This window comes from Argentina silus (genome assembly GCF_951799395.1).
Source record: "Argentina silus genome assembly, chromosome: 10".
NCBI lineage: Eukaryota > Metazoa > Chordata > Actinopteri > Argentiniformes > Argentinidae > Argentina > Argentina silus.
In genome coordinates, this window is record NC_139664.1 from 5,937,035 (window position 1) to 5,951,387 (window position 14,353).

A 14,353-nucleotide genomic window follows, 5' to 3' on the forward strand; every position below is an offset into this window, starting at 1 on the left:
TTGGTTGAATTCAGCCCCGTAGCAAATAATAATGTAATAACTGCCGATAATGTATTAATTTCGAATAATGTTTAGCAATTTTGCATTTAGAATTTAATAACAACTGATAATGGGATTCAGGAATCAGGTTGGGTTTATCATTGTCATGTAACAATCAAGAGTCCCCTACCTGACTGACTGACCGACCGACCGACCGACCGACCGACCGACCGACCGACCGACCGACCGACCGACCGACCGACCGGCCGGCCGACCGACCGACCGACCGGCCGGCCGACCGACCGACCGACTGACTGACTGACCGACCGACTGACTGACTGACTGGCTGACTGACTGGCTAACTGACTGACTGTCATTAGGGGATGAGGTGCATTTGTATGTGTGTGTCAATGTGTTTGAAGTTAATATCAACTGCAACTCTGATAGTGCAAGAGTTAGTGTGTGTGTGTCCAGGTTGTGTAGTGAAACAGGGTGACCCTCTCCTCTGTCTCTCTAGAGAGGTAGGAAAGGAGAACAGGTATGGTCAGGTGTGCGTGCGTGCGTGCGTGCGTGCGTGCGTGCGTGCGTGCGTGCGTGCGTGCGTGCGTGCGTGCGTGCGTGCATGCATGCGTGTGTGGCTGGGATTCAAGGGTTATGATTGGTGCTATATAGTTTAATAGCTTATTGATAGATAAACCAACAGCAGGTGATTCTTCAAAGAATGGAAGGATGACTCTTGATATGTATTAAAAAAACAGAAAGACTGAGATATTAGTATGTTATTGTAAATACATTATTGGCTGAAGTAATTACATTACATCATAATAACTTATTACATTATGCGCAAAAAGTTATTACGTTATTCCCTCAGCATTTCTATTACAATATTGGCAAGCCATTACATTATCCATTATACATTTTAAATGAAAAATGTATTACATTATCGGCAGTTATTACATGGTTAGTTGTTACAAGCCCCCTTTTTTGGATCGCACTGTATCTGTAGTTCCTAGTGTGAGCCAAAAATGTCAGACCAACTGTAACATGGAAGCATAGCTTAGCCTAGCCTAGCAGGTGGATGTGAATGATGAGTCAAGTCTGAACATGTAGTTCACAACTGAAGAGGACTGTAAAGAGTTGACATTGCAGTTCCATCCACCTATAAAAGCTGAGGCTAAGTCAACCTATTACTGGTGGTGAGTATACTGCATGTCTTTGTTCTTTCTCTGTCTGTTCAGATTCACCACTTGTTCTTATGCGCCCACATTTGACGGCGCTTTGTATGAAAGCATGCTTGTGGATGCGTTGGCTGGCTGCTCCCCAAACAGAGGGATGGAGATGTAGGGGAAGAGGTTCGATACAGAATAGTAAATCACCTCTTGGTGAACTTCCTCTCCCCTCTGGAAAAGGAGAGAGTCTGGTTCAGGGCGGACATCAAACAGCCGTGCTGTAGGCTGCCAGCAACTTCTGGATAAAACACTGACAGTTTCTCCTCCGGTAGAAATGAACGAAACGATCAGAGGTTCCTGTGCGAAACCTGTACTGCACAACAAATCTAACTGAAAACACAACACACTGCATCATACTTCAGAGCTGCGTTAGAGCAATAACATCATGCAGTTACACATTACATCAATTCCTTATCGCAGATACTGTGCTTTATATTATGGCCAGAGATTTCATCACACAGCACTGAACGGGATTTCAAGGGCAAGGGGCAAACATGACTGCAATTGGCACATTTCATATTGATTCAAATGATCACTACTCAACATTATTATCTGAGGACCAAACACTAATTTCAGCCTGTGTTGATGAGCTGCAGTGAAAGATGGTAGTCCAGAACAGACTCATCCCTCTCGTTCCAACACTAAACCATATGGTTTCATACATGTAGTGCCAGCCTCATTATGGGCAGCAGAATATGCATGAGTATTCCCTGAATGGGACCTCTCCAATAGAGCACTACGGTGTACTGTAATTACACACTCATCAATTATTCACCCTTACTAATGTTATTGGGCTGGGTGGTTTTAGTCACCTTCTGTTAACCTTACATATTCTGGTTCTGGGCCCGTTCCTACAGTATGGTACTTTTTGGTACAGAGTAATGTTTCAGCATTAAAAGCTTCAAAGATGGGCTTACTAGAATCTTTTGATGGTGTTTCTCAGATTTCTTGGCCCGTGGGCTAGGTTGGATTTCGATTTAATATTTGTGTGAAAAAGATGGACATTCACTGATCACTTTATTAGGAACACCTGTACACCTGCTCATGGTGGAGATGGCGTAATGGTGTTGGGAATGTTTTCTTGGCACACTTTGGGCCTGTTAATACCAATCAATCATTGCTTGAATGCCACAGCCTATTTGAGTATTGTTGCTGACCATGTGCATCCCTTCATGGCCACAATTTACCCATCTGCTAATGGCTACTTTCAGCATGATAATGCACCATGTCACAAAGTAAAAAGTCATCTCAAACTTGTTTCATGACAATGAGTTCAGTGTTCTTCAGTGGCCTTCCCAGTCCCCGAATCTGAATCCAATAGAACACCTTTGGGATGTGGTAAGAACGGGAGATTCACAGCTTGAAAGTGCACCTGAAAAATCTGCAGGAATTGCGTGATGCAATCATGTCATCATGGACCAGAATCTCAAAGGAATGTTTCCAACATCTTGTGGAATCAACGCCACGAAGAATTGAGGCTGTTTTTGAGAGCAAAAAACTAATACCCAGTATTAGTATAGTGTTCTGAATAAAATGCTCGGAGAATGTATAATGTTTCCTCTTTCATGCTATCTTTCTCTGTAAATCACATTTGCCAACTTAAGTCAAGAACCTTTCATCGTCAATGCCTTTTTAAGTCTGCCTCGATTTGTAATGCTACTCCTTGCACTATGTGTTTAACATGGAAGCTGGCGCTACCTTGGTTCCTCTTAAGCGATGCCCTTCAAGTTTACATCCTGGTATTCCTCGAGGGAACACGGTTTCCTGTGCAGTCACAGTCCATGTTAAGGTTCGGTGCACACTGTCCCTCCCTATCAAAGCAATCCCCCAGTGCAGCTCCAGCTTAGATGGGTCTTCTCACCCTGTGGGCCCACAGAGACGGGCACGGCCAGGGTCAGGGGCAGTGGCAGCTCCTCTCACCCTCAAACGGGTCGATGATGCATGGCTGCAGGCCTCCGGCAGTTCACCCTGGAGAGCCAGGCAGAACGACACCCGTGGACAGCCCCGCCAAGGTCATCAAGAGGAACACTGGACGTCTGCCATGACAGCTAGAACACTACCAAGTACAACAACATGAGCAGTTGAGCACATCAGTGTAAATAATGGCAAATATGGTTATTTATGTATCCCAATCTATAGAAAATAATAGGTAGCTCATATAGTAGTCGAAAGAGAAACATGTATAAAGCATACACAGCTTAGATTAAACCACTATGGAGCGGACTACCATTGTTGTGCAGTAATTTACTGCTATATTCATACCACAAAGTAGGAGTGATGTAAAAGCCACTCTGGGTGAATAGATTATGTTTAACAGTAGGGCAAGTACACATTAGGGTAGCATCAAATCCATTTATTAAAACACATTGCCTTGGCATAAAAGCTACCGCTGGAAAAAAAGACTGAACTATTTGCCGGCATACAATATATTCCTTTGAGTGGGGTGACTTATGTCATTACAATGAAGTGAATGGCAAAATTAATAACCATCAAACTGGAATAATACTCCCTTAAAACTGGTAAAATGCCCTGACCTACTTTCTGAGTGATTGTTATCTGAATGAATGTCACATTAATTCTGAAGGTTTAAAACAATCCAACCATATTTACATAAATATCCTCGTATTCATTGTGATTTGTTGTATTTCATTAAGAGCCTTTTTTGCTGTCGATTCTTCCTTAACCCGTAGCTCTGCCTTATTCTGTCGCTCATTCTCTCACCGAACTCGGGGTTTCTCTTTATTTCTCACCGCTGTGCCATCCCTCTCTTTGGTTGACACTCATTCTCACCTCTTTCCCCTCTCCTTCCTATTTAATTCATTGTCTTCTTCTGTCCCCAACACGTTACTCATCATTCCGTTGTTCACTTTCACGTGGTTGACCTCTGACCTGCCGTTATTCTTCTCCTCCGCCCTTTCCGTCGTTCTCAGTTCATCATGGACATTGTTATCCATCGTATATTCTCCTACATTTATTCTCTCCATTCTCTGCTCATACACTCTCTCTCTCTCTCTCTCTCTTTTTAATTTCACACCACCTCTCACTCCTCTTCCCTCCACCTTTCATGTCTCCGTTCCCCATCTCTCTCTTCATCTGGCCAGCTCCTCTCCTCCCTCTATCCCTCTCTCTTTTACATACTCCTGATGCTCTCCTCCTGGCCCCTGCCTGTCTGCAGGGATTAATTGATAGTGAGAGATAATAAATCTTCCCATTAGGAGTGAGGCCCCTGCCCATTGCTCATTATGTGCTTGCTGCTCCCCAGCGCCATGGCCCGGGGTTCCCTCTGCTTTTTTAACAGAGGCGTCGTCTGCCATCTTCGTACCAGCAAGGTTAATCTCTCTCTGTCGCAGTCTGTGTTGGCTAGCGCGCGGCGCATCGTGATGCACACAGACACCAGCCTGCTGTTTACAGTCTGTGGACCAGGACGGTTGTTTGTTGCTTTGTTGACTGTATTGTTTTGAGATATGATGGGTTAGAATTCAATGGCCATACTACTGATATACTACAGTATATGTTGCTTCAGAAAATGTGGATTTAAGCACCTGATGAAACTAGGGTAGTATAAGTGTCAGCATAAGTGTTCCCTGTTTGACAAGAAAGTGCTCAACATATTGATACGCTCCTGGTCAAAATGGGCCTCTGATTTAATCATATAAAACGGTGTTGTGATAGACACAAGCAAAAGAGTACGAAGGCGCCTCTGCTCTCACGCACGCTCGGCACTGAGAAATCCCCATGAAATAGACGAACCGTCGCCTCAGTGTGTCTCTGCAAGTACCCCTTGAAGCCTTAGATGCGGTCGTTGCAGATGGAGTCTTCAGAAGGCCTTTATCCATCTTCCCACATGGCACAAGTGCCCCATGCATTAGCCAGTCACTTACCCCACCAACACACACTCCTCTGAACTTGACGGGTGCATCTGTGAACGAGCCACAGTGGATGTGCATAACAGAAGAGGCATATTACGCCTCCTCCTCCTCTTTCTCTACTTCCACACCTTGTAAATAACAGGTTTAGAAAGGCACATGTTTTTCTCCATAGCATCCTTCCCGTCTTTTTAAATCCCTGCGCACTCACTGTGTGCTGCTGTGCTGCTGTATCAATGAGCTCAGGTTGAACACGACTTCAAAGGGAAATTCTGCCTCGAGCGAATGAATTCGTACGGCAGATGGCAACAAAGTTCTCCTCTAGCCAGCTCTGCAGAGAGTTTGGATGTACCGCAGTGTTCAAACAACTTTACCTTCCTGAGCTGAGAAAAAAACATATTAAATTGTCTTGATGAGAGTTAATCTGAGACTATAATGTACTGCAATTGTTCAGTGTGACATGAAAACCACTCTGGATACAGTAGCTTAGCAATTATCGTCATACGCTGTTGTGTTCCATTAATTCATGACATACTGAATTGTTGTTTCACATTCAAAACAACCTTGTGGGGAAAGGGATTGTTTGTGTGTATCCTTATTCACATCACAGTGTAGATGTTCACAATTGCATTTGCTAACTTTCAATCAACGATTCTTAATTACTGTTACCTACATTGTTGCTTACTTACTCCATCAGCAAATCGTATTCTTATCAGAGGAACAGCTGGAGACAATCAAAAATACAGACATGTCTTGCTCTAAGAATCAAACAAGAGCAACATAGTTTTACATTTTTTATTTAAAACTTTAAAATCATATAACCCCTACAGCAAACTGTACAATTGAATTATTCACAGTGTGTTAAAAAGAAAATAATTCAATAGCTACTCTATATTTTGTATTTCCCCATGTTTTACTTGAACGTCAGTTAATCTAAGAATGGTCTTCTCTTAACACATACAGTTACTAGGAAAACAAAAGTTGTTACAAAACGTTACAAAAACCGATATTCATAGAAATTCTGCATGTCCACAAACAAAACCCTGGTCGGCACCAACATATTAATTGTATTGTTTGAGAGGTTCTCTGCCAAATTATATAAGCAGGTGCAACTCAAAAGAAAGAATTATGTAAATAAAGACCTACTGTATAGCTGTGACTGTTCAATAAATGTAACTCATACCACATACGGAACACAGAATACAGTATGTGTAGCTTACTATTTTCATTACTTTTCTGTTGCATTTCAAACATGTTCATGTAAAATAACAGTATTCACAATTCTTATAAAAAAGATGCTAATACCTTGTAACTAGGACAGATTGGATTAGCCGAACTAAAAGGCCTGTAGTACTGTAATTTAGTCATACTGTAGTAATGGATCACTGATGTCCATCTTCACCATCATTACTTGTGAAGCTGGGGAAGGAAGTGGAATATTACAAAATATCCTCAAATCTCTGAATGAACAACTTGTGTTTGCAGATAAAGAGGAAGAAAACTGGAAGCCAGTCTAACCGGATACTGTAGCAACCAGGCTTAATTCCTGATTGCATGAATTGGCTTTCAGGAGAAGTAAAGGGCCAGCTAGATCATAGAAAATCCTACTCTAAGGGAGTTTCCTCTACAGTTTTGGAGAATTCAACAACACATATACCTCATATAAATATATCAGGTGTGATAAAAGATTTACATATAGGTTTCTGCTCTTGAAGATCATAATCCAATATAATATAATATAGTCCATTTTTATCCAATAATCGATATGAGGTTGGAGGGCATGGGAGTGGGGGCTCAGGTTAAAGTGACATTTGAAATCAAAGAAAACATCTATACCATATGTTTGGCTGAGAACAAAAATGTATGTATTCACCAGTAGAAATTTAGCAAAATACATTTTCTCCTGTTCATCTTATCTACATATATTCTACTTTGCAGAAGGGAGTTGAAGAACATTTCTACAATGAATCTCTACCAAACCAATGAGAAGTCACACAGATCAAAGTTTCCTTGAATCTTACATTGTTGATATTGAAAAAAGAGGAACCCAGGATATTTGTTTTGATTTATCAATATTGTAAACCTCACAGAGGTATGCTGTCTCTTCAGCTCCCTGTTCCGGTAGCTCATACAGACTCCTAGCATCATACAGCTCGATACTCATCGCGGATATACAGTTCTTAGGCGTTAAGTCAACATTCAGTAAACACAGTAACCCAACTAGCGAATTCCTGTCTGTTTGTTGATCTCAACATTATTAATGACCATATTGACTTAGGAGATTAATGATTCAGTTAATGCAGTTAATCTCTATTTCAGTGCACAGTACGAAATTCAAGCGCTAAAAACAAGGGTCTTGTCAGCCACCCGGAGCTAGGCTACAATGAGTCAGCCCCTTGTCTCTTGTTCATGACCAATACCGTGGCACAATTTACATAATGCTCACATACAATAAGCTAGAAGCAGTAACGCTGCCACAAAGCTTTTAGATCGGGCCAGCGAAATGAAGAAGCTAAACGGTGTGCAAGTGCCAAGGACATACACTGGTACTGTTGCCACACGCTAAACACACGAACAAGGACCAGAATACAGCTCACTGAGCACAGGACACAATGACAGCATTTGTACCTTAGTCATAAGGTCACAGTTCCTTACCCAATGACGTCTGCCCAATGCACCACTGAACCATGTTTGAGAAGGGAATACAATGTGAATCTGGTCTATCAAAAACAACTCAAGGGCAATCTAGTCCCTTCATTGAACAGTTTTTTTTTATTTAGGGCATATAGGCAGAAATGTTTTTATGTTCAATCTTTTAATTGTTACCTGGTCTCATGCCTTTTACATAACATAAACTTGTTTTTGAATAATGTAGAGATATTCACCTTTGTCAGAAAGCCTGTGCCAGCTTGGTTAATTTTATTGCAAGCTGTACTGTATATCTTCAGTACAACCTTTGTTGTAAATAATAGATTTTAACTTTGTGTGGGTGGCAAGACCTTTAATATCGCAAAATGAGTTGTTGCCAGTAGTGGACCAACTTTAATTGGTTGGCAAAATCACTGTCTTATGTTTAAAATACCAACTGTTCGACTGATATGGAAGGGTTTAAAAATAATAATATTCGTGTGACATTTTTAAGATCACATCTCTAAATTTCTGAATCTCAAAGTATATATATATATATTCACATTGTTTAATGCTTTTAATATGTTACAAAAAAGGCGTGAGATAGTACTAACTCTATAAAGGACATCAATGTAGGACATCAAGGCTCTTGTCCGTCCACCATTAGTGGCCAAATTAAAGCAAACACCTCATGTTAGCTTGCAATTTGAACAAATACAGCACATTGAAGCGAGTAATTACGCGTCCACGTTACCAAGAATATTGGATAATTATTTGTTTACGAAAATGCCAATTATCATATAAGTCAATCATTATATTTGATAGAAACACGTTACCCTGTGTAATAAGGAAACATTTTCAAATGTGGAAAGAACAGTTGATATCCTCCCCCAATTAATATACACAGGACGGGAGCTTTCACTCTCATCTAGCACTTTCATGAGCAGCCATACCCAATGTTTAGTTCCATTGAACGGGCAGATCTTTGGCAATTGACGTGTTCATCTGATCTTAATTTCTTCACGTACAAAATTATTGTAATGTACACAAAACATAAGCCCGCAAATTATGTGGTGTAGAGCACAAACAAATCTGACCCTACACTGTGTTTCATCACAATAACAAAATGGCACAACGTGTGGATACATTAATCATTTTAAGGTAAACAATAAATAAAAGTCTCCTCATTCAACCTCAGGATAGCTTGTTGGCTTCAGTGATGTCATCTCTCTTGTTTGTGCATTCATTTTGTCAATTGAATATTATCTGCAAGCTGAATGAACAACACTCTCCCTCTCTAGGGTTCCAACACTGTCAAAACTGCAGGTACCAAGTAGGAGTTCCTAGTGATATATTGATGTCCCATGGTCCAAGCCATGCCTTCAAAAATGTCTCTCATCATACACAGTAGTCTACGACTTGATGTCAAGTAGGCATGTTATGTCTGGACAATATTTGAGGTAACATCATTTTCAACTGACAAAGGACATCCAGGCTTTTGCGTAAATAAGAGAAAAAATAAATGGTCCGAACTTTGACTTTGAATGATCTTGATGTGCTATGTGACAGAACTGATCGCCTATGAAAACTACTCCCCTCATATCTGTCTGTAGTTCTATTTATTGCCATGCTCAACAAAGCCTTTTCTCTGACTTGATTCCATATTTCCAATAAAAAGGTTGTATCTTTGTTGTTGATTGAGGATTCCTTGGATAGATTCCTTGGTGAGTGTGTTTTTGTGTTGCGCACGTAAACATCAGACTTGAATACAGATTTTTTTGGGAGATGTTATTTCCTTTCCCAGGAATGGCATTGCTCCTTTGCAATCTTTTGACTTTTTCTTTTTCTTTTTCTTTTTCTCTCTCTCTCTCTCTCTCTCTCCCTTTCTTTCTCTCCCTCCCTCCCCCCATCTCTCTGTTGGAATACATTGGTGAACATTGTCATACCTGTGTTGCTGATGCCGCCATTTTAAGATGCCCATGTTTTGTTAGTGTCCCTATGTCGCTGTGGTTTATGGTGAATCTGGTGATCCCCTCGATCCCATTGTCCCTAGTCTCAGGCATGGCCCCGGCCACGTGGCTCAGGAGGCTCTTCCCCTGGGAGGCACACACCGTCATGGGAAGACGGGGGTCATCCCAGGGTTGCAGCTCATGTTGTCCTTTCCTGGGAGTCGTCGGTCGTTGAAGGTGTGCATGTTGATCACTGCATCCGTCTTCACCATGACCAGAGGCTGGGACTTGTGTTTCACTCGCCTCTCGCAGGTGAACGACAGTCTGATCTCGTCCACCATGGCACTGCAGAAAGACCTCTGGGCAAAAAGGGAGGGGAGGGGAGAGGAGAGAGAAGGGAGGGGAATGGGACCGGGGGGGTAAATGCCTTAGCTTTAAATGGGTCTGACAGCAAAGAGTGTCAACAGTCCAAGAGTGCAAAACACACAGAACATTCATGTTGTATGTGTGTGTGTGTGTGTGTGTGTGTGTGTGTGTGTGTGTGTGTGTGTGTGTGTGTGTGTGTGTGTGTGTGTGAGTGCCTCTCCATGGCTGACAGCAATGTCAAGCTGAACCACATACAATCCATGCACTGTTCACTGTTCCTCTGTCAGATAGATTTTACACAGAGCCTATTCTTCCCCCATTACCTACACAAGCATGCTTGTAGCAACAACCCACTTAGTTGCATAACTCAAATTAGTTATTTACAACTGTTGAGCTTCATGGTATTCTGACATCTGCAATGACTAATAACAGATTAAATTTCTATGCTCCAATTTGTAATTATGGCTATTCAAATAAACTAAATGTTGCTTGTTTATGGACAAATCATATGGGGGGGTTAGCAGAGTGCATGCAAATCCATTTAAAGCGTGTTTGTATTAAAATACATGGATACAGTACAGCTAGGGTATTTAGGGTGACTATTGTCTGAAATTAGTACAGTTTGAAGACCTTGAAGAACTTAAACTAAACATTAAATCAATAGCATTTACAATTGGCAATCATTGAATTAAATCTGTATCTAATACATGGGGATATCTACCTGTTCACGTACTGCCGTCTTCCTCAGCTTGTATACGAATTCGGCAATTGCCACAAACACAGAGAGAACCAGGCCCGACGCCAGCACGATGAAGATACCACCCAGGTTCTGGATCCCCATGGGCCCCGTCTCATGACGCTCTTCATCAATGCAGTTGTTCCCAGTCCACCACTTCTCCTTCAGCATGTGCAGACGCCCGTCCTCCATGATGCTCAGGATGGCAATGGTGATTTTGTCCCTGTATGGGGAGCCTGCAAAGAAACACGAGATCATGCTTCAATCTGGTTGAAACATCTGCTGGGCTTTGAAGATGGGTTCCTATCAGACTTGAGAGTAAAGGCTTGAGCGCCTATGTTGTGATGGAGTACATTGCCATAATGGTGTAGCCAAAAATGCTCTACATCAGACGCACATCAGGATTTCTATCAAGTATGATCAGCAACCATCAATATATATATATATATCAAGAAAATAAATCGTACCCAAGGGAGTGCCAATTCCATAGCCTTTGCTGTCAATGGTACCTCCGACCTGTGTGAGGTTGCAGTTCCGCCGAGTGATGTAGTCAATGGTGGTAGACTCCATAAGAAGAGCGTAGTCCGATTTGAGAACCCTCTGGATACCATCCTCAATGGACTTGACCAGCGATGTGCTCTGCTTACTACTCATAAAGGCCCACATCTTCTCAAAAGTGGAAACCTTGGATTTCTGTACGGGAGAGAAATAACATGATAGCTACAAGTTACAGTCTTTGATTGAGTCTTAGATTATGCATTGAGCCTGCCTTGTTATAAAGGAACTGAGAGATACAACATTGCTGAAGTCAAACACTTCAGAAATGTTGAAATTAACACCTTTTCTCTGGTGTATTGACCCCATTACAAAGATAGCCTCTGTGAGGCACAGCATACAGGTGTTGAAAATACTCTTTTAACCTTGCCTGTTTTTCTTTTTCTCCCACAATCGCCCTGGTGTCTAAGAGTATTAACTTGGGAACACAGGAATGTATTGGAGCCTTGGGCTCCGTGAGACTGAATACGCAACACAATGACAGGCTACATTCACAGTTTTCAAGTATCTCCTTTGTCACTTGTATCATTTCATCTAGTCTATCTTTTGTTTATTTCTTTATCATCCAAATCTACTTGGGCCACGGAACATAATATAATAACTTGGTATAAAGGCACAAAGAGTTACAGAATATCTATTCTTGTCAAGGGAAAAATAGGAAGAAAGACAGGATTAATTGAGTCCCTCACCATTAGCCTAGCGATTGGCTATGTGATATTTCATGCTATTTTATAAGGGGGTCACATTTCATACCATAGCTAATTTTAGATAATTACTGTCTCAACACCAAGGCCTTTCAAATCATGAAGTGCAGCATAAAAGCACACAAGGGCTCTACTGTTAGCCTTTATATCTTGGTCAGTGGGTGAAATGTGAAATACATAATAGGTGATGTGTATATTATATGTATAAACAAATCCCCCACAAATTTAGACGAAAGCATCATCATCAGCTCTTCTTCGCCCAACAATGCCCTCGCCTCACAGTGTGATTTGACAAATCTACAGCTACTCCCTAACCTCTTCAGTATTTATCAGCTCCCTCATCTGCTTGAGTCAAGCTCGTTAGCCCTCCCTGTGATAACGAGAAGGAACTGAGGGCACTTGAGCTGAGCAACTCTGATGAGGTAATTATAGACACCTGTGTCTCCTCTTCCTAATAATGCAGCCGCAATCATATCCAGCAATCAGGGAAAAGTAAACACGATGAAGGAGTGAAATCACTTTTTACAGTGAAGTCCTCAACCAAACTGCTCTTTTACTTTGAGAAGGTCAACGAGATAGTTCGAGGTAGGCAGCTGGTGTCAGCAGGAAGTTGAGCGTTGGCAGGGAAAATATCAAACACTATTCATTGACTCTCTCTCCTTGATTTATAATGAGGTTAATGAGTTCATGTAATTCATTGTGTGGTAAAAGTAAGACAAACATTAATTTTGATTTCAGTCCGAAGCATAGTCTGTGTTTAAGAAGAGAATCCAATGAAATCTGTTTTCATAGACAAGTGCCGTATCTTAACTCAACTTAACCAAGGTGACAAAGGGTACTGTAACCTTCTGGTTACTCCATGGATCATGTTAAATCATCACCATTGCACCCGATGTTAATCAACCCTAGAGAGCAAAAGTCCAGAGAGATGTCAGCACAATATGCTCGTACTGTAAGTACTGTACATTATCAGGGGAGGAAATTCTGCAATAATACTACCTACTGTAGCAGACTAAAAAAATATTATGTGTAGTATTTCTGAACTATTCATCTGAGACTTCTTAGTAAAGTGTACAACTGGGGCAACGGCTCCGGATAAGCATGTGTTTTCCTAGCTATTGCATGTCATAAACGTATGGACTTTTCCTTAGTCCTTAAAAAAACCGTTTTCAATGGAAATGTGCAATGTTTTCAATTTCTTACACAGAGAAAAAGTATCTCTCTTACATATCTTATTCAGCACCACAGCAGCAGCATCTGAGGCAAAACTCAAAATAATAAAATAAAGTCAAAAACCCTGCAGGCAAAAGCTGAAACTTTGGAATGAAAAAATCATTATGGAGGAACACATCAAACACGTAGAGAAGTGTAGAAGCTGGAGCATTTGCTTTTGCAGTGGGAATTAAGATCTTACTGGAAAAAAAATGAAAAAAAATCTCTTCTTTTGTGGAATGGTATTGATTTTTTTTTTCTTGAGAAGCATGTATAGAGAAAAAAACTAAAATAACCAAAAAAGTTTTTTGAAAAGTCGACTAAAAAGTTATGATTCAACATCTTGCCTTCGTTCTTCACACACAGGTTTTATGACAAGGTTTTATGTGTGTGTGTGTGTGTGTGTGTGTGTGTGTGTGTGTGTGTGTGTGTGTGTGTGTGTGAGCGCATGCGTGCGTCTTATGATGAGTGCTGCTTATGAAACTCAACAAGAAACAAAACAAAATTCCAGATTCAACTAAGTCATAGACACAGTAAACATTGGGGTACACTGTAGTACTCCAAACTGGTTTATACGGTACCCTGAAGAAAGACATGGTGGCCCCATCTTTGACCACGCCGTACTCGATCTTGGTCTGCTTGGCGATGTCATCAGCAGAGTCCACAGGTGACTCCATGCGCTCCACGGTGAGGAAGGCTGCCAGGTTGGCCGTGTAGGAGGAGATGATGATGAGGGTGAAGAACCACCAGATCCCTCCAATGATCCTGGTGGAGAGGGCTTTGGGCATCAGCTCTGAGCCTGGAGGTAGACGGGGGCGAAGGAGAACAACAACAGTCACTGAACACAGGTCCCAATGGTGGTGTTTGACATCGCACTGTGACACAATCTGTGTTTCATCACTGATAATAACAAACACATAGTGTGCTTGCTTTTATTCTCCTGGAGATGATGACTGATACACACTTTGTTGGTTATTACTCAAAACTGTATTCTCAGAGGGGGGAAAATATACAAGGCATATCCAAGTACCTGGCAGTATGCCTTTGTTTTGAAAATAAATTACATTTTAATTCGGCTTCAATTGGCTGACTGTGGAAGAGGCAGATCAGCAAAGCTTTTTGGGGCGGC

The 14,353-nt window shown here is 41.4% G+C and overlaps 1 protein-coding gene across 2 annotated transcripts in view; it reads right to left on the reverse strand.

Moving 5' to 3' along the window:
• Positions 1 to 9,642: 9,642 nt before the first annotated feature.
• grik3 (glutamate ionotropic receptor kainate type subunit 3) overlaps positions 9,643 to 14,353 on the reverse strand; it is a gene marked incomplete at both ends in the record, with an annotated part of 76,423 nt that continues 71,712 nt past the window's right edge. Inside the window, 4 exons of one of the 2 annotated variants that reach the window (XM_083679717.1) lie at positions 9,643 to 10,119; positions 10,739 to 10,989; positions 11,221 to 11,446; positions 13,806 to 14,023. In XM_083679717.1, coding sequence (XP_083535843.1) covers positions 9,643 to 10,119; positions 10,739 to 10,989; positions 11,221 to 11,446; positions 13,806 to 14,023 — 1,172 coding nt within the window. The remainder of the gene's footprint in view (positions 10,120 to 10,738; positions 10,990 to 11,220; positions 11,447 to 13,805; positions 14,024 to 14,353) is intronic. The other variant, XM_083679718.1, reaches the window with a different exon arrangement.